Source organism: Syngnathus leptorhynchus, chromosome 8 (genome assembly GCF_054491065.1).
Source record: "Syngnathus leptorhynchus isolate UIUO chromosome 8, UIUO_Slep, whole genome shotgun sequence".
Classification (NCBI taxonomy): Eukaryota; Metazoa; Chordata; class Actinopteri; order Syngnathiformes; family Syngnathidae; genus Syngnathus; species Syngnathus leptorhynchus.
The window spans coordinates 8516826-8536564 of NC_141202.1; the positions used below are offsets into that span (position 1 = coordinate 8516826).

The window sequence follows — 19739 nt, forward strand, 5'->3', positions numbered from 1 at the left end:
TTTACTCAAATTAACATTCACCTCCAACACAAGAGCTCCATAAAAAAATGTTTGATTGAAAGGGGAAGTGACCAAATGGCAAAATGGGTGTATTTTGCTACTTAATTAATATTCCATAAACTCAATATTAATTTGAATGTCGTATTTACACTTGTAGGGGGGGGGGGGTGCATAAAACATACGTATAAATGTAAAGCAAGTCTTTGACTGGAATTGTCTCTAAAAAAAACAATACATTAACAATTGTATTAACATTGAATGTTGTTTGCGGTAATACAAAATAATTGTCAATACAAAAATTTGGTTATCTTTCTGTTACCGTCAGAGGTGTAAATAATATCTGTGCATTTTAAGACCACTGCAAACCACAAATTCAGTCATAAAGTGGGTGATTGTATCCACTAATGTCTTAAAGAAACCTCACAGATGGAGTCAATTACTACAATCTTTTATTTCAAGCTCAATAATTTTAGTGTTTATCTTAACCAGGGTCATCATTTGATCACAAGACACTTATAGACAATCAACCAGTTACACTCACATTCACATCCATGGATAATTTGGGTTCATCAGTCAGCGTAATGAGAATGATTTTAGAATGTGGGAGAAAGCTGCAACATTTCCACACAAGCAGAGGGAGAACCTGCTAATTTCACACAGGAAATCATGAACAGGGATCCCAACCAAGCTCCTCCCACTAATCAACCAATGCTCCACAATGTCTTTACATATTCCGATTGGGACAACTTAATTCATGTGTAGCTTCCCAGTGTGCATTCATGTTTGCAGTTAGTTAGAATGAATGACATACAGTACATATTGAAAGAAGATGGGAAAGTGTCCTCAGCTACTTCATTAGCACTTCTCCTTCTCAGGTCAGAATGAGTCTGGAGTGGCGGTCCATGATGATAGGATCTATGTGGTTGGAGGGTACTCCATTTGGACCAATGAGCCTCTGGCATGTATTCAGGTGAGGGAGGACTTTGGCAATGTTGTGATATTTTTGAAGAATTTAACAATACATTAAATTAGTGCAAAAAATATTTGACCCTTCTGAATGTCTCTATCTTAGGGACGTTTTTTTTTTTTTTTACATAATGCTGCTCACTTTGTATGTCTCGTTTCAGGTGCTTGATTTGAGTCGAGAGGGAAAAGAGGAGGTTTTCTACGGGCCAACGTTGCCATTCGCCTCAAATGGAATAGCAACTTGTTTCTTACCTGCTCCATATTTCACATGCCCCAACCTTCAGACACTCCAAGTAGCCCATCACAGGATTGGTACGGTTTAAACCACTCATGAATTGGATGTCAAGATGCAAACAGAACTGAGGAACAGTAATATATTTGACAGTCAGTATTTGCAAATGTGAATTGAAAATAAAGTTAATGATAGTACTCTTGCACATAAGATCAACTCTCCTGACAGGGACTTGCTGCTGTCCTATGCGAAACCTGTTTCCTTGAAATGCAAACCAGCCATCCAAGTGTCAAGTGTTCACCAAAAAAGAAAGGAAAAACAAACAAAAGGCATAAACCAGTATTATGCAGGGACTAAATGCAAACCCTGGTACATAAATATTTCAACCGATACTTAATTATTCACTATGTCAATAAACCTGAGCAGCCAGATCTTTTTTTTTTTTATATATACGTTAAATAAATACCACGCGAACAACCTTCTGAAATGTCAGCGATTCATAACATGTTTCAGACTTGTTTATTGTTCAACAATATATTTACTTAGTATTCTCAACGCACAGATAAGAATTTACCATGCTGATTTTCAAAGCAGTAGGCTGTTTGAACCAAAAATCATTCATTGTGGTGCTGCATTTCCCTTGACGGTCCCTGTCCAAGTGAATACAGTACTGTATGTATATTGACTTTTCAAATATAAATAGAAATGACTTGTAAATATGATTTTTGTATTATTGTTCTAGCTGGAATCTCCGTAGAAAATGAGGGCTTATCATTGAGCAGCAATAGATAAGTGAACAGTAAATTGAAGCAATGCATGAACTCTATAAACACCACTGAGAGTGAAGTGTGAAGTACTTCAACAGAATCTCCCTGATGTGCGATGAAAAGAAAAGCAGTGAAGTGAAGCTGGAAAATGACCCAAAAAAAGAGACTTGATGATTGTGGCAGACAGGACCATGCCTCTGTGATTAGGAGCACACTTAAGTCACACTGCAAGAGATTTCTATGGCTTGCAATGGGACATACTGTGAAATATTATGCCTTTTACACACTCTATTCCCTCCTAATAGGGATCACTAAGCTTGCCTACATCCATCTTTGTATGTGGAATTTAGAATTCCAACCTACAAAACCGATCCAGCATCTGACTGTGTTCGTTTCATGTCTCAAAGTACAAGTCATCTGAAATTGAAATAACTAATTTAATTGCAAATGATACGTTCATACAAATTCAAGTCCACACCTTCTTTACAATATATACAATCTGGTCAAACACATACATTGCATGACTATAGTACATGAGCATCCAATAGGCATTAACAACCAGTATCAATCCTCTAGTTTAGTGACCACACTGCAGATATAATTAAAAAAAAAAAAAAAAAAGTTTGTATCACATGATCAATGACAAGTTACTGAATAACAATTTTGCAAGTGTATGTAATGCTACTGTGGGGACCTGGGTGGGGGAAAAAAAACATCAATTAAAATTCAATACAATGTTTTTTTAACAGTTTAACATTTAAGTTGCTAAGAAAAAGATATTTGACAACAATAATAAGATGCAGAAAAAGATGCTTCAATCTTATTTTTAGGTCTTGGCACTTTAGTCTTCTTCCAAACTTGATATTTCGGCCTGCCCACTCTCCCCGAGAAGACACAGCAGTTTTGTGTATGCACTTCTGTTTAAACAAAGAAGCGAAGGCATCAAATTAAAGAAAGCAACAACAACGCAGTGGATTTTTGTGCTTGCTCACCTTAAGATGGCATTCTTGCCCAGTCCTCTCCTGTGTTCATTGTTTCTTAGAGTGAGAGACAGGGTGGGAATCAGGGCTTCAACCACAGGAGGATCTAAAACAGCCACCGTCTCCAGAACTGTGTAAATCTGCCTGTCATAGACTCGCTCATTCTCTGACACAAATAACCTTGGAAGATAAAAAAAAAAAAAGATGGTAAAGCCATGACATGGAGCCTCCTAAGTGCAATTCCTGCAACAAATGAATGAAAGTTACTTTAAGACAGATATCAGCTGCTCGCTTGGTCCTTGTGCAGACGCCGCAGCACAACGCTCTACCACAAGTTGTACTGCATCTGTGCTCGTCTTCCGTGCTGCACAAAAATATCATGAATGAGACTTCACTGCAGAATAATTTCAATTGACTGAGAAATAAACACATCTTTTTATACTTATTGATTAAAAGTAGCATATTGAACTTTTTGGATGTCTAACTTTGGGCAAACGGTGGGGTACACGCCAGCCAATCACTTTTACAAAGGTGTCAAGCTCATTTTGGGCCACATGGAAATTATGGTTTCCCACTGAGGCCTCGATTGGGACTGTAAAAATAATAATTATTAAACAAACTGTAAAATTACCTCATAGAAGTTTCCCTCAATTTATTTAGAGATACATGTAAAGTAAAAAGTAGAAGCAAGTCCTAATCAAGTAAACCTCACCCTGAGGATCATTGCACAGCATCAAGCAGCGCAGTAGAGAAGGAAGCGGCAGAGTGAGAAGGTCAGGGTCTGAGTCGCTGCTGCGTCTTAGAAGTTCCCACAGGAATAACAGAACGGGCACGAGGCGAGGTGGAGGACAGTGACCTTTGAACTGAAGGAAGCTCTCGCTAAGAGGAGAAAAAACATTTCAACATTGTTAGAGCATATTTTGTCAATACGTTTGAAACTGAATTGGGAGTTGACATTTCAAACAGGGCAGATTTCATTTTGGAGTCATACCAGAGGACCTGCAGGATAATCCTCCTCAGCGAGGCCCCAGGGCCGTTTGGGATGGCTTCGCATGCGCCCAGAAGCACGGGATGATTGGCGATGCTACCCAACGAAGGAGAAGCGGGAAGGAAATGATCGAGATATCTTCGGATGATGGAATGGAGCTGTTGCTTCAGGTGCGCCCCTTGTGACGGGGACACACTACAAGCCACTGACAGACCCTGCAGGAATTTTAATACAGGCATAAATGCCTGCAGTTGTTGTGTCTTCTTAATATATGGTGGTCAATGGACCCAAACCTGTAGATAGAGTGGCAGACTGTTTCTGAGAGCCGTGTCTTGCTGAGAGAGGTTATGCGGGAGTAGCAGCCGATCCACGATGCGGAAGAGCAACTGCTGCGCTTTGGATGTGACCAGCAGGGGGCTCCAATGCTTCACGACGCAGCCTGGTTCACAATGGTCCAAGAAAGAAAAACAAACAACGGTTTCTTGACCCTCCATGTCAGAGGTGGGTATCGACGTCCTGTGACTCTTACCAACAGCCCAATAAGTTAGTTGAATTCCTTTCTGATTCTTGCTGACAAAAGAAGGCTTGATATATTTAAGGACGTCTCCAATGTAGTCCACCGCTCTGGTCACCATGGCTGAACGTTCAGACAAAACTTGCAGTCCGCAGTAGACTCTGCCTACAGCCTGACCCAATAAGAAGCAAATGGGCGAGTGAAGTTTCCATCTTTGATGTACTATAGTAGGCCAAATATGGCAGGGACATACACAGAATAAATCTCAAGTGATACACACGTATTATACGTAAAACGTCAGGTATGATCTTCAGACAGTGTTTGTCTTATTTGTATGAGACTAATCAGATTTGTCCTCAAATGTAAACACACTTAGTTGCTTTCGCTACAAAATTTACCTTTACCTTTACAAACAACTCCAAGGCTGAGGTGGGCTTTGTCACGGTGGCTGTGGGACAGAGGTTCGCTTTCTGCAAAAGACCGTCCACCTCAGGAAGCAACAGCACTAGGCGGGTCAGTTCACACAGCTGCTCCTCCAAAGCGAGGTCTATCAGGCACAAATAGCACAGGCGTTTGAATTTCCTATCTAATGCAAAGCTAACAAAATATCTGAGGAAAAAAAAAAAGGAAAACCAACAGCTTGTAAATTATAATAATTTATGCTCACGTGAATAAGGTGGGGACTACGCTAGAATCAGGTTATGTGAAAACTCTGTCAAGGTTAAACCTGAGATGAGGGAAACTAAATTATCCAGTCCAAGATGACGAGTAAGAGAAATTCCAAGTCAGTCACCATGGTAACAGATTCAATGAACCTAACCTGCTTGCTGCCAGGTGATATATGGTAAACTCTGACTTTATACCGATTTCTGGCATGTTTACCAATCGTGGGGGTATATTTTATTGTCAATTTTCAGAGAATTTGGACCAGGCCAATTTGCAAATGGGAAAAATCTCAGAATGATTGCCATCCATCATAATGTATTGGAGAAGGTTGGGTTTATTTGATGCATTGTGTATTTTTTTGTATTAATCGGAAGATTAATCACTAATCCTAGACTGATTGTGAGTCTCGAACAAGGCAATTGCAAAAGGGGCATTGAGTGGGAATTGCACAAAACAGACACGAGAAAAAAATGAAAGCTTGGAGAAACCTGCTTTACCTGCTCTGCTTTCAGATCCACCAAGGTGTTGCTGTAAAACACACCGAAACCAGGCCCGGACTGACATACTTTGCGATGAGGCAGACACAATGATCCCACGATCGCCACTAAGTGATGACACCAGTTCGCTGAATAAAAGATATAAGAATGACCAAAGGGTTTCAAATAATCTCCAAATGGTTAAAACAAATGTCGTGTAAACCACAAATCACACTTTCTGATTCTTTTGCATGAACACTCATTTATATGTGATGGACCAGATCAGAGGTCATTTAAAAAAAAAAAAAAAAAAAGCTTTGCTATGATCCCAGGGAGTAGCACCTGTTTTGGAGTAGATGCGGAAGGTAGCGCGTGACAAGAAGTGGATGAACCATGTCATCCCAGCCAAAGTATTGCATGATGGATTGAACTGGATTGGGTTGAAGGTCCTGGGGGGCAGAAGCGGGCAGCTCGAACGCCAGAAGTGTGAAGCCTACAGGCATACAACATGAATTCAGAAAAATAAAGGCGCCCGTGTTTCCGCATGCATGATCTGTGTGACATCTTCTAATCCTGTCATCGGCTATCACAATTAATTTACCTTCCTAACCCTCTATTTGTTAAAAATTCTTAGATTCTTGGATTTAAAAGGCAGTAAAATTCATTTTTGTCTCAACTCTTCTCAGCTTGTTTTTTAGCCTCGAGTCATTTTTCTCCTGCTATGGAGGACAACATTGATACTGACCTGCAGCAGCATCTGCCAACTGGGCTGGAGGGGTCTGAGAAAGTCGTAAATTGCGGAGGAAGGGGAAGAAGTGTGCCCAAAGTGCTGAAGCTACCGCTAGGTGGGGCTCTTTCACAACACTGTTGGTAGTCAGTCGGTTCAATGTAGGTCCTGACTGGACACAACATTGATGTGCCCGTCTGGAAAAAACACAGACAAACAAATCTGTCCAATGCAAAAGTCAAACCCAGTGCGCAAAACTACACCACCCAACACCCCACCTTCTTTTTTTTATATTATTAATCCTGTTTCTCCACTGTTCCTCTCTCCCTGCTTCTTAAGTGTTTTCTTTCTTCCCTCCTGGGGGATTACTGGGGGCTATGGTGTGCTGCGGTGTGAAGCAGCAGAGTATAGGATGAGATGGTGAAGGAGAAAAGGATATTATGGATATGGAGGGGGAGCCTAGTGCTGATCCTCTGTACACACAATGTACTTTGGCTCTTCTGGCTCATCCCTGGCCCTAGCCGCAGCCTCATGAGCAGCCCCACAGTGGCTGGCATTAGCCCAGATAAGCAGCTGAAGAAGCTGTAATCTCATTTAGACTGGAGGTGATCCTCCTGTCCCCCTCAACTGCCCAGATGGGGGTGTAGGGGAAGCAGGGGTTGGGGTGTACAGCGAGTACAGGGTACCACCCTCCTCCCGCATACACATACTTCTTCCCTTCCGGCAAGGTTGCATCTAATCCAGAGAGAGCTGAGACAATCGATTAGACTGAATTCATTAGCCTCGTTACGACTGCGGAATGGGCCTTTCACACCAATCAGCCCTCATTGTACAAGGTGTCGTCAGAAACCCGATTTAATTCCGCTAACTGACATTTCGTACAGCATGTACACAAAAACACACCCGCACTAAACATGTTGCCGACAAAACACTGACACCGTTCGATCCTATCTTCAACCAATGAACTTTATAAACTCAAAAGACAAGTTCTCAACCTCCTTTCACTGTCACCCAAAATGCACCACACACGCCACACACCAAGTCGAGTTTTTGATTTGACTTCTGAGATGTGTCCCTTATTCTCCCGACAAAAACAAAAGGCTAGATATCAAGTGAGAGGTTGTAATGACCTCAGAGGAAGACCTGCCTTCTATTATGCCGAGGGGACTGGAGTTAATTGGTTCTACTGAAAACAGATCCAACAGGTTGTGCCACTGCCAGCTCACCTCATCAACTAGCGGTATCCCCCACCAGACAGACATGGGAAGGAATAAAACAGAAGAATTAGTCTTGGGACTGGCTTCTTGTAAAAGCGCCATCAAGGGTGAACACTCAGATGGCACTTCCTCAGCCACCAGCACAATAATCATCTTAATGTGTGCAGATTCCACATGGCTCTTAATAGGTATAATGGTGCACCTGATAAATAAGCTTGTCAAAAAATTACCGCAATTAATAATTAATTGTCAAACTGGGAAACCGTTAGCCACAGAGACAAAACGTTATCTCTCAAGATTGATCATCATTTTTAATTTGGGAGAGTAACACAAACAAAATGCATAGTATTTGTGTTGATTAAATGGGTCAGCATGGGCTCTGTGATTTCTTTTCCCCACTCTCTCGCCTTGGCCATTAATGTGCAAATGTGTGCCCTCCTAACCCTGTGAGGCGAGTTGAAAAGTTAGGGAATTAGGTGCACTAACAAGATCCTGTGTACATTGAAATAAGAGAGTAACGCCGAGGTTGGGTTTCACTTTTAGTGTGTGTCGCTGTGTAGCTTTGTGCGTCCAAACTGGGATCTCCTGTTTGAATTTGCTTCCAAATACTGTATTATTACTGTATGCATATTTTTGTCTATGTATGACAAATTTAAATTATTTGCACAATCTAATTAGTTTATATGTACATTACGCCACCAGGAGGAATCAAATACCTATATAAATACCTAAATACCTTGTGTCTCCATTTGAGAAGGTTTTGTGAAACCAACACCATCATTCATCTAGTTTTACCTTTGCAGCATCTCAGTTGTGGCTCTCTCTTACACCTGAGGCCCAATGTGTAACTAAAGCTTGTGTCCTACAGGTGAACCTGCCTTCATGACCTTCAGTCTAGCTTCATCTCAACATACAAAGCCCAGCGCTGCTGTTCCCATGACCATGAAACGATCCTGACAGAGTCCCATGGGCTTGTAACACTATTCAGGACTTCCTGAGGTGCATACAGAGACTTATGTGTTAAATATAGCTACTTTGCAATTGCCATGACGACAAATTGGCACGAGAGCCCAACCGATTAGCCTGGGCGATTATCTTGCAATTCTCATAAATCGGTCAATATGTTACCAATGCCGCTCTTGTTCGTCTGTGCTGTCGTGCACGCTGCTCGGGTGTCACACACAGAGACGCGGCACCTACTCTCGCATATACTGGGCTGCGAGAAATTTCAGGAACAGCAGTTTTTTTTTACTTTGTAAAACAATAACACTACACTGGATGATGATTAGTCTCTCACCTGAGTTGGGCGAGGACAGTCTGCAGAAAGCCAAGTACAGAATTCAGTTCGGACTGACGGCAGGCGGGCAGCAACCAAACAAATCCTTCATTCAGAAGTTTTTCCTCTGATAGATTGAGCCTGGTGCTAGTTTCAAACACTTCAGCCACCCCTTCCAGGTACGATCCGAGAGGCCCCCAGAGGGCAAGTTTACGAGACATCTCCGTAGTTTTATTGTAGAACTCCTTGGCGATATCATTGAAAGATGTGGCCAATCCACAAGCAAGGGGGCCAAGATCCAAACCCCTCTCCTGGATCAAAGAACATATATGACAAAACCTCTCGCACATGAGTCAAATGTCCCGGACTGGACCGTGCTTTAAAAATAGTCAGCAGCTATAATTTTTGGATGACTGAATATATACCTGAAATAACAATACCAGAGCCAGCTGTCCCCTCCACACCAGCGTGCGGTGACCTGGGGAGCAGTCAGATGGCAGGAAGCTCAGCAGCTCACAGGTTTTACTGGCAACATCCTCCAGCTCCACCTTCATGGCAACCACCAAAAACAGTAGCAGGAAGTTCATGAGGCCTGCCTCGGTCAGCTCCTTCATCTTCTTTGAGGAGAACTTTGAGCAAATTCTGAAAAAGGGCAAAAACAATTGTGAGTAATGGTTTATAAGAGGGCAATATTAAACATGAATTTGAAAATTAAACAATTCTATTTAGTTCCATTTAGAATCAATTCAGAGGTATCATGTCCCTTTTTTAGAATGCAGTGACTAAACTTTCCACTCCCATGATGCTCTACCACCTGCCTCCACTACCCAAACAACACCAACGGGGAAATCTGTGGTGTCTAGCCATCCTTGCAAGTGTGTGTGTGTGTGTGTAGTGAGGGGGGGCAGAAGGTGGGAGAGGGAATAAGAATAGCAAAACACCCAGCATTCTGTTAGATCCTGAGGGCACTGTGGAGAAATGCCTTTAAAGATCAAGTTAAATGTCAGAGACACTCAGACACACAGCAGTAGGCGCTTGGTCCCTCTCTACAGCCAAACCAATTTACTGCAACACCAGAGAAGGATCAATAAAAACACACACAAACATACACACTGCCACGCTTCCAGTCCAAATTCTGCACACCTCGTAAAAAAAAAAAAAATAAATAACTGAGCCCATTTTCCCTACCTCCCAAAACCACAAACAGAAATGCCAGCCTGTACAGGTGAGTCGTTATGCTGCGCGGGTCAAAGCAGCAGTGACATGTCCCAAGACAAACGTGCATCTAGTGCTGAACCATTTTGAAAAATAACCTAATTGTGACCCCCCCCTTAATAATGTGATTTAATATGCAATGTTTTTTTTCCAAGGTCCCCTTCCCCACATTTTTCTTTTTAGCAAACCAGCAATAATTTATGTATTATGAATTATTTTCTCTCTTTTTGGGGGGATGGCTGCAGCCTTTGCGTGTGAATGAATGTAAGAAAATAAGATTGCATTGAGTAGCCAGCTTCTGTTTATTTATTTAAGACTGTGTTTTCTCTGCAGCCAAGCAGATATTCAAAATTCCTGGTTCTGGGGATCAACATGCATTTGCAAAATGTCTCACATTAACATGGCCATCATGGATGTCTCCCTAGGCCAGCTAGGACTACCCAAATATTGTAGGAAATTGGAATACAGTACAGCCTCTTGATTGGGTGCAGGGTAGCCTTGGTTGAAGGAACGGAAGGGGGGATGTCGGGGGGCACGGGGGGTCTGGACATGTTCCAGCCTAGTCTGGCTTAACAAACACATCCTACAGCCCCCCTCCACACAAGCCCCATCACTATCCATGTTGGAAACCACCAAAGCTTTGCTAAGGCGAATTAACCGCCACGCTTGTTAGCTAATTAGTCCCCATGTCTGCAATGCTACTGAGCAGTCCAGACAGAGGGAAGACATTAGGCGGACTTATCTTCCTCATTTGGGTACCCAGCCTGTATGTGTCATTTGATGATCCAAGGGACTCAATGATTGGCTTTCTAACACATGCCATGACCATTGTATCGTATAAATAATGAAATAACGATGATCTCGTTTCAATTTACTCACAAATATAATTACTGAGTGCTTCTTTGAAAGGCAAAAGATAGTTATAACATTATCGGGAAGGTGGTGCCTTTTGCCGTGTAATAGTTGCACCTGTTATCACATTACATTGTACATAAGTATATAAACAAAATCATAAATATAATAACTATTTGAGACTAATTCGCTCATTGGATGTCTGTTGTGGGAAAGCACATTTGACACAATGAGGTTTGGTCAAGTTTTACCTTCCTTTAAGTTGTCTCTGTGGTACTCCCCCTACCCTGTCCTGGGACAGGCACAAGGCCAGCAGTCGCAGAAAGATGTGGAATGAACTGGCTGAACGATAAAGCTGGGTATGTCCTTGGGAGCGGACAGGAGACGGCTCGCAGAAGTTGCGTGCCTGTTCCAACAGAGACAGAGGGGACTTGCACAAAGTGCCCAGGCCACTCACTCCGAGCCAAGGCACGGTGAATGAGGCACCCTGGATTGGCGAGACAGAAGAGAACATTAAAACTATACATGACTTTGGAGATTACATTATAAGCACGTTAAGAAAGGCAAAGGTTGGTGAGCAGAAAAAAAAAATGCTTTTGATGTAAAGCATTGAACATAGTATTTGACCTTACTAGGTTTTTGCTGTAGTAGTCCCAGAGGGTGGACACAGCACTGGTACTCGGTTTCCACAGTAGACACAAAGAGAGACAACAATGCACATGCATTCTGACCTGCTCCTCTCCAAGACCTCCCTAAGATTTTACAAATCATACAAAGGAATAAACACACAGTAGATGGATTGTGGAGTTGTAAACACTGACCAAATAAAAAGACATGTTTGTTTTCATTATGTTTGATGAGTTACAGAATGATGCTGACCTGTGGCTTGCAAGTCAACTTGAGCAACTCTTCCACAAATGTCCAATTGTCATCGAGGGATTTCTGCAAGTATGGATGAAAGTGTAGGATACACAGGGATAACAAGTCAACCTTTTTAATATACCATTATTAATATAAACCAGAGGTTCTCAAACCTTTAACACCAAGTATCACCTCAAAAAATAATTAGCACTCCAAGTAATACCAACATAAAAAAAGATGGTAAAATAACAGAACTACATGTTCATCGACAATGAGGTAGAGGTATAGTCAGCGATGGAATCTTTGTTGGTTTGAATCATACTAAATTGTGTAGATATACGTAATGAACAGCCAATGCGCAAAATGATGTTAATATTATAACATTGTGATGTCGTGCATTTTACCTCTGCTTGGATTATGCCATTTTGATTGTACTGGCCTAACATTGCTAGATGAGTGAGCAGCCACCATGTGAATCCGAGAGGGTCCTTGCAGTGTGTCGGGAGGCCACTGAACTGTTCTGCTGCAGGTTTGTTTGACACTAGAGGCCTCAATAATGAGTTCATATAGCTCCAAAAAGACTAAAGCAAGAAGAGAGACAAGCTAATGAATATATATCTCATTTGTGCAAATATGCACACATTTGCATCTGCATCACCTGTGAGTGTAGCCTTTTATTCCTATATTGCAAAAGGTGAATGACCAGGATCCACAGCTCTTTAGTGCAGGAGCAGAGGTAATGATGACTGCTAAGAACCTCTGTTGGCCTAACCTAAAATAAAAATAAATAAATAAAAAGTTACATTATAATCATTTTGGCTACAGTTCTAAATAAAAGCTTGCATTGTGGAATCAATCTTGCCATCTGTTTTTCTGTTGATACACACGTGAAAGAAATGCAGGAAATTATTCTATTGCACACAAAAAGGTCCATGATTATTCGCAAACACAGCAAATTCCCCAAACACTGTTGTGGTTTGCCCAGAGCAAGGACGAGAGTTTATCCAAGTTGTCCCGGTGGCAAGCACACACAGCAAAATTATTTTTCTCAAGTTGGAAATAATATCACGTGACAGCAGTGACGCTCCTCTTCTCTAAGTCTAAGGTTGGTTGGTTCTGTGTAAGTCTGATATATGAGATGTTCTTGAGACATTTGCAAGACATTCGCTCCTGTTGTGCAAATACCCTTCACATGCTTGCTAACACACGTGTGTATTTTTCTTATAGATAAGAAAACGATAAAATAAATGCTCTCTAGCTACATTTTAATGAACACAAGCTAGAAATACTATGGGCATTGTATATCAGATGTAATACCTCATTGTTTAGCACCCACCCACCTTGCTGTATTTGCCCATGGCCAGGCCAGTAAGGTCACACAGGAGGCTGCAGAGGTGCTCCTCAAACAGACTGGTATCAGTCAAGTTCTCTCCCGTCAGGTTCACAAACTGGTGTGCATACACCACCTGGCCTGGACAGAAGAGACGCTATAACGGTCAGGACCATGTCTAAAGGTCAGAAAGCCATAACCTCTTTGTGCATTACACATCACCAGCAACCACAATGCAAAACACCTTGAAGACTGAGACCATCCTGTGCATTGAATAGTTGCTTCTGCATTCTGTACTTTTCTTTTCAAAAAGTGTTTTTCCTATATTTTGTTAATGTGTGACAATTCCATTACGTATAAATCTTTAACATCTGTTATTAAGCGACTGTATTTCAGAGTACGCAAACATACCATGCATCTTATGGCCAAACAGGTGGAGGATTTCCAAGACTGACCAGTGGATGTCAAGGTGAAGGTGCAGCAAATGCCAAGAGGGAGGAAAAATCTGTGGAGACAACCCATAATATCCCTCGAGCAGAATGTAACTTCTAGCACTTGCGTATGTTGGTTGTGGGCTGTGCCACAAAGAGCTACACTAAACGAATGTTGTATTTCATATTTAATTGTCTTTTAGTCGTAACGTCTACAGCAACTAGAAACTCATCGTATTCCTTCATTCATATGTCCTGTAACAAATGTAGCCCAAAATTTCAATTACGTAAACCTTAACCGTTAAGACTCGAAGTACCTTTCCTGGGTTCTGTATAGTCAAAGCATTCTGAATGTTAGCAGGCAGGTCTTTAAGACGCCCAATGAGCAGAATGATGCCAAACAACTCTTCGACAAGAACAGATGGAAGTTGACCCTCCAACTCCTCATAAGGGTGGGGTGGATGTGCATCAAGGCTGCAGGAAACCTTGAGGTATCTGAACAAATAAATTAAAGTTAAATAGAAACCGTGTCAAGTGCAATGGCTAGGATAATTTTGGTATAAAGATTACCTGTGTAAGAAGACTTTAATATATTGAAAAAATGAAACACATTGCTGTCTGAGCTCAGAGGCCTCATAATGAAGGTTGCCTCTTTGACCTAAGACACAAAACACATGTTTCAACCCACACTGTAGATATAATATTTTGTAACATTACGACATAATTTCACAGGCCAATAATTTTGGCAAAACCTCAATTTATAGGAATAGAATTATTCTTACCAAAGTCATGTGAGATGTGCTGTGCCATAGTCTCAAGCCTGTAGATCTTTTGTCTGAAATTGAACATAAAGCGATAAAAAAAACATGTTAAACTTGATTGAGAGTTTCATGTCAATCACAAAATAAATTGACCCCTGACATGCATAAACAAATGCATTCCATTAAATATGTTTTGACACATAAAATATGATGCTTTTATGGGTTTACTAAAGGTTTTCTTAGGCTATTGACAAAAACATGAATGTTTCTCATTAAAAACTCTACATTGTCCTTAGGTGTGAATGCGAGTCAAAATCGTTGTTTTTCTATGTTGTGCGATTGTCCATGGTGCACCAGCTCACCTGCTACGTGAATGAGGATGAGCAGTACTGAAAAGGATGAATCCACAACATGCAAAACCAAACTGCGCTTTGTGTCTTTGTTTACCTGAGTAGTCCAAAGAGTAGTTTGGTTGATTCAACCAATGCTGTCTCTGTAACCCAAGTTAAACCAAACATCTCCACTGTGTCGCTCTCATAGTCTGCAGGGGCTGGATCAAGACACAGCAGCAACCTGCAAGGTGGGTCCGTTTCATCTTCGTATGATATTTTGTTAATTCATACAATTAGTCAGTAAAATGCTTTTAAGTTTTACCTTTTCAGTGAACCTCGAGCAGTGTATCCCTCATTTGAGAGTGGTCCAGTTGGATCTTCTTTAACTTCAGAGCAGCAGAACCAAGGTGGTCTGGCTGGAGGAAGCTCACACAGACCATCTGTAGGGGACACTGGGGGAGTGAGGGATTGGTTGAAGTCGTCTGCCATGCTGCTTTAATCATAAAAGAAAATGCAATGAGAAACACGAAAAATGCACCAAAAATGTTGCAGTAAATTCAGGTTCAATCCAGATCAATAGTTATGCTCGGGTTATGATCAGAATGTTTACAGTGCTGTTATTGTTCCTTAATCTTTACTCTAGTCCGATCGGCGTTAGACCCAAATAGAAAACAAAAACGATCGGATAAGCAAAGTGCACAAAAACATAAACAAACCTTTACTTGTTGTGTTTATATGCGAATTACAATTCCGTACATTTGTTTCAATGATCAGCGCTTTCCCGGGTGTCAAACTGTTTGTGTTCCGGGAGAGTTCCGCGCGTTCAAACTGCGCATGCGCAAAGTTAACGTCATGAGCTTTGATTGGTGGAAAGTTTGACAATGGGCGTAGCTTAACAAATACACTGCAGTGGCAGAAGTTTCATTCATGTAACGTTTATAGAGTTTGATGTCAATAACATCTATAACAGTGGTTCTTAACCTGGGTTCGGTGAGTCGGTCTCAGGAGTTCGGCAGAGCCTCCACTGTGGAGGTCCCAACACACCTGATTTATTGTGTAAATTCGTGACAACGCATATCTGGACTGGTTTTGCAGGGGCTACAGCAGAGGTCACACTGATTTGCAGGTATGTCATTTATTTTGAGTTCATGCATTGTGTTGGTTTTATTCTTTGAACAAGGTGATCTTCATGCATTGGCTCATTGTGTGCACCAGTCATAAACATTGATGTCTTGAAATTGAATTTTTTTTTCACTAAAGAGGGGTTCGGTGAATGTGCATATGAAACTGGTTGGGTTCGTTACCTCCAATAAGGTTAAGAAGCACTGATCAATAATCTGGACACTTATCATGCAACTGCAATTACAATTTGAAAAGTAAAAACCATAATAACAATTTTGCATTCCTCCTTCGTATAAAATATATCCTTGAAACCTTTCTTTTTGTTCATTGGGAGTAAACATCTTTGTTCTTTTGTAGCATTATTTATACCAGGGAAACATGACATCCATCCATTTTCTTAACCGCTTGTCCTCGCGAGGGTCGTGGGCGTGCTGGAGCCAACCCAGCTGACTACGGCCAGGTAGGTTAGGCTTAAACACTCCACAAATCATCGGCCACTGATTGAGGACGGATTGTGATTGTGACAACATCCTAAGAATGAAGTGAGTCACAAAATCTAGATCCAGATCTGAATTAAAAAATGTTCAAGGTCAGAAAAAGACAAGTGACTACATCACATTTCAGCCAAGGACTTATGGATTTGGACGTGACATTTGATCCCCTTTCACGTCCCACTGAGATCATGGTTTGCGCTTTCAATTACCACGGCTTGTTTTTGCATGTACATGTGAGAGTCACTTTTACTCAGATTTGGCAGTGACAAGTGGCAGACACAGCATGGAGTAGGAAAATGACATTGTTGATTGCAAAGGAAAGGTCAGGTTGACAGTAGGGTAGTTTTTCTGTTTGATTGCTAAATAAATCAGTTAAACTGAACCTTTTGTTACTTGCTCTTTTCGCATACAATTCAGTGTTGTTGACTTACTTGTTGAATTGACGCCATAGAAATGCCAAAGTGCTGCACCCCGTTCAGGCTTAGAGCTAAATAGGATTATATTGGATGAAATTGTACAATAAAATACAATACAACTTTATTTATATGGCACATTTTGCAACAGCCGGAACTGTAGCATTGGGACAACCATAAAGACAGTGAAAATAGTAAATTAAATCACAAAATATTATACAGTATTACTATTATTAAAATACAGCAATAGAACAATAATATCAAAGTCATTGGACAGCTAAAGAATAAAAATGGGTATTCACATGAGTTGTTTTTATTCAGTCGACAGCCAAAGAATAAAAATGGGTATTCACACGAGTTTTAAAAATGAACAGTGAGGCGGCTTGCCTAACATTTAAATAGAGGTTATTCCAGAGGGAACGACCGGCGACTGGTTCGATCGTCTCTGAGACTTCACTTAGTCCTCGGCACTTCCCAAAGCGTCTGGTCTGTGGGCTTGAGGCACCAGCCTGGTGCGTAGGGGTGGAGGAGCTCAGAGAGTTAAGATGGGGCAAGGTTTGGAAACACATAAAGGTATCTTAAAATGAACTCTCGAATGTACTGGGAGCCAGTGAAAGGAGGTCAGAATTGGGGTAATGTGCTCCCTTTCATGAACTCAGAGGCGAGTGGACCAACTGGAGATGCTTGAGGATGACTCTGATTTGAGATGTAATGAAGGCATGGATTACTGTTTCTGTAAGTTCTTCTGAGAAAAGAAGGGCTGCCTATGATGGAAGAAACTGGATTGAACACTGCTTTGGCCATCCAATTTAAAGTCACTGTCCAATTTAAAACCAAAGTTTGAGACTGTTGGCTTTAGGGTTAGGGTTAGGCCAGGGGGTACAGGTAAATATGGTGGGATGTTCGAGGGCCACTGGAGACGAAAACCATAAGAAATTAAGAACATTCAGTGACATCCAGACTTTGATTTCCTCTTGGCAGAATCAGAGTGGTTTTAAGGAGAACATGTCCTTTTAGATCAGTGGGACATACTGTAGATCTGTCATTCACATAGCAATGGAAGGAAATGCCATATCAGCAATGAAAACAGCAAGGACCCCAAAACAGATCCCTGTGGAACGCCATATGACAGGGAGGCAGAGCGGGACTCAAAGAGTCCTGCCAGTCAAATAGGATCGAAACCACTCTCGAGCCCAATGTATGTGTGGTTTCAACTGAAGAAAGATGTTCTGAACACTTTTGTTGCCAGTTTTGCACCCAGCAGAAAAACGCTGTTCAGACGAGATGCAGCATGATGGTCTTCTCATCTTCCCGACAGCTCTGGTTGTTTTTCACGGTGCAAATATTTGCAAACAAAAACGCATTAACAGCCAATTCCACATCAACAGAATTCTTAACGATCAAGCTATCACTCAATTACCAAGCCCTTATCAGATGAAGGTAAATTTCGATGTACTACCTAAAAAAAAACAATGAAAAAAAAAAAACACCTGCACTTGGCTTGCGCCCTGGAGAGCACACAATTTTGTTAATTAGGCGCCGCTCAATAGAACAAAACGTCATGGCGAGGACAGCTGCAGTTCTTGGCTGTAGATATTGAAAACGCCAATTTCACCATGTTATATTTTGTTTTGATCTCAAAAGGGCATTGTCGAAAAGATAAAAAGCAACACCTTTTTAATAAGCCCTGTATTTCAGTCTGACCTCCAAAATGGTTATCTACATTTTAGAGCAAATAATCTTCTGAAGCAATGTTATCATAAGACTGGTCGTTTGACCTCTAGAAAGCCTTACAATACAATTTTACCATTAACTCCCACTCTTTAAGCAGAATAGTAGGAACCCGGTAATGACTTTGCATAATGAGTGATTTTTTTTTTTTTTTTTTTTTTCATTGAGTCTGCATTCTAAAAGATCTTCATATTGTACAGACCAAAGTGGTAGTTCCCTTTATCTGCAGAAAGAAACCCTTGTGGCCACAGCTTGATCAATTAAACTCTTGAAAGCACCCCGCCCCTGCCTGAGAGGAATATAAAGTTATCAGTCTTCCCAAGCGATATGAGGACCGAAATAAGTAGTTTGTCTATAAAAATGTCCAGGTACTTTATCAGCATCCCTGTAGACCCTGAGGCCTGAGCACTGTTCGATGTACCCTCGCGGTCTTTCTCCCCACCTTTGCCTGTCTACTTTGTCTCTGCCCGTGGTCTGCTCCTCGCTGGGGCCCTCACCTCTGTGGTATTGGCTGGGGCTCGAGCACCGAGTTAGGTAATCGATTTCAATCAGAGCCTTGAGAGATTGAAGCTGAAAGGTGTTGCAGACTCGAAACATCTGTCAGCAAAACACTGCAGGTGGGCTGCGGTTGATTTGGACTTGAAGTGAGATAAACGCAAGGATAGAATGGATAGAATTTGAACAATTTGCGTGGATTACCATAATAATTGCACCATGGAAATTTCCATTGTATGAAGTTTTGCACCATCATCATTAGAGCAAGAACACATGATAATGTTTTGCAGTCCATTGTGCTTTATGAAGGGAGAAGGTTCACACGACAAGGGAACTGCTGTCGTTGCTCTCAAAGGCATTTGCATGGAGGACAGGAGCCCCTGTTGCCAAAATTTGACAAGTTATCAGACAGGGTGAAAGATTTCTTCTGCAAAATTGCCGCTGGATTTTGTGAGACAGTTCCATTTTAGGAACGTGGGGTTTTTTTGGTATGTTGATTTGACAGTTGCTAGTTGACTACGAAGAAACATGCATATGGTGTCTTAATGGTATGGCATGATTTTCCTAAGGGTCAGTTATTAAAATTTAACCTAAGCTCAAATATCTATTTGAAATGTAAAATTGCAGGACTATAAATATTCATGACCGATATGTGAAAATTCACTTTGCCTTTTTCAGTCTGATTAGGTTTCATGAAATGATCTAATTAGTGCCAAAATTGACTTATTTTGACATTTTCAAAGTTACACAACATGAAGTATTATCAATATTATCTTTGATGTGTTGGTGGCTCAATGGTGCACTGGGTAGCACGTCCGCCTCACAGTTAGGAGGGTGCGGGTTTAATTGCACCTCCGGCCATGTTTGCGTGTTCTCCCCCGACCCGCATGGGT

At 41.4% G+C, this 19739-nt stretch overlaps 2 protein-coding genes and 1 long non-coding RNA gene across 11 annotated transcripts in view; 2 read left to right on the forward strand and 1 right to left on the reverse strand.

The window, feature by feature from the left end:
- klhl32 (kelch-like family member 32) overlaps positions 1-3370 on the forward strand; it is a 20840-nt gene extending 17470 nt beyond the window's left edge. For 2 of the 4 annotated variants that reach the window (XM_085918865.1, XM_085918864.1), the window contains exons 10-11: positions 876-970; positions 1128-3368. In XM_085918865.1, the coding sequence (XP_085774991.1) occupies positions 876-970; positions 1128-1289 (257 nt within the window). In that variant the 3' untranslated portion in view covers positions 1290-3368. Of the gene's footprint in view, positions 1-875; positions 971-1127 lie in introns of all 4 variants that reach the window. The other 2 variants (XM_085918867.1, XM_085918866.1) reach the window with 2 other exon arrangements.
- On the reverse strand, positions 2414-15446 carry mms22l (MMS22-like, DNA repair protein). Of its 6 annotated transcripts, none has more exons than XM_085918859.1 (26): positions 15308-15446; positions 14914-15081; positions 14707-14832; positions 14281-14333; positions 14069-14156; positions 13816-13993; positions 13479-13572; positions 13078-13208; positions 12396-12509; positions 12142-12318; positions 11756-11818; positions 11509-11628; positions 11128-11363; positions 9235-9451; positions 8831-9120; positions 6335-6513; positions 5932-6082; positions 5611-5738; positions 4852-4994; positions 4463-4619; positions 4227-4372; positions 3937-4148; positions 3658-3824; positions 3213-3309; positions 2958-3125; positions 2414-2882 (listed from the first exon to the last, which is right to left on the reverse strand). In XM_085918859.1, exons 2-26 carry the CDS (start codon positions 15078-15080, stop codon positions 2807-2809), a joined length of 3678 nt encoding a protein of 1225 aa, XP_085774985.1. In that variant the 5' UTR covers position 15081; positions 15308-15446; the 3' UTR covers positions 2414-2806. The 6 variants fall into 6 exon arrangements, with proteins under 6 accessions (XP_085774985.1, XP_085774984.1, XP_085774987.1 ...); XM_085918858.1 differs by having other exon boundaries at positions 14914-15084; positions 15308-15424; XM_085918861.1 differs by having other exon boundaries at positions 15348-15420.
- Positions 15447-15487: 41 nt separating this feature from the next.
- Positions 15488-19739, forward strand: part of LOC147052272 (uncharacterized) — a 39202-nt gene continuing 34950 nt past the window's right edge. Inside the window, exon 1 of the long non-coding RNA XR_015066945.1 lies at positions 15488-15717. This is a non-coding gene — a long non-coding RNA (uncharacterized LOC147052272). The remainder of the gene's footprint in view (positions 15718-19739) is intronic.

Coding starts and splice junctions, on each gene's coding strand:
- mms22l (XM_085918859.1), bottom strand. CDS start 15,080: ATGGCAGACGACTTCAACCAATCCCTCACTCCCCCAGTGTCCCCTACA. Junction 12,510..13,077: donor CCATGGGCAAATACAGCAAG/GTGGGTGGGTGC, acceptor TTTTTATTTTAG/GTTAGGCCAACAGAGGTTCT. Junction 4,373..4,462: donor ACTAACTTATTGGGCTGTTG/GTAAGAGTCACA, acceptor ATTGTGAACCAG/GCTGCGTCGTGAAGCATTGG.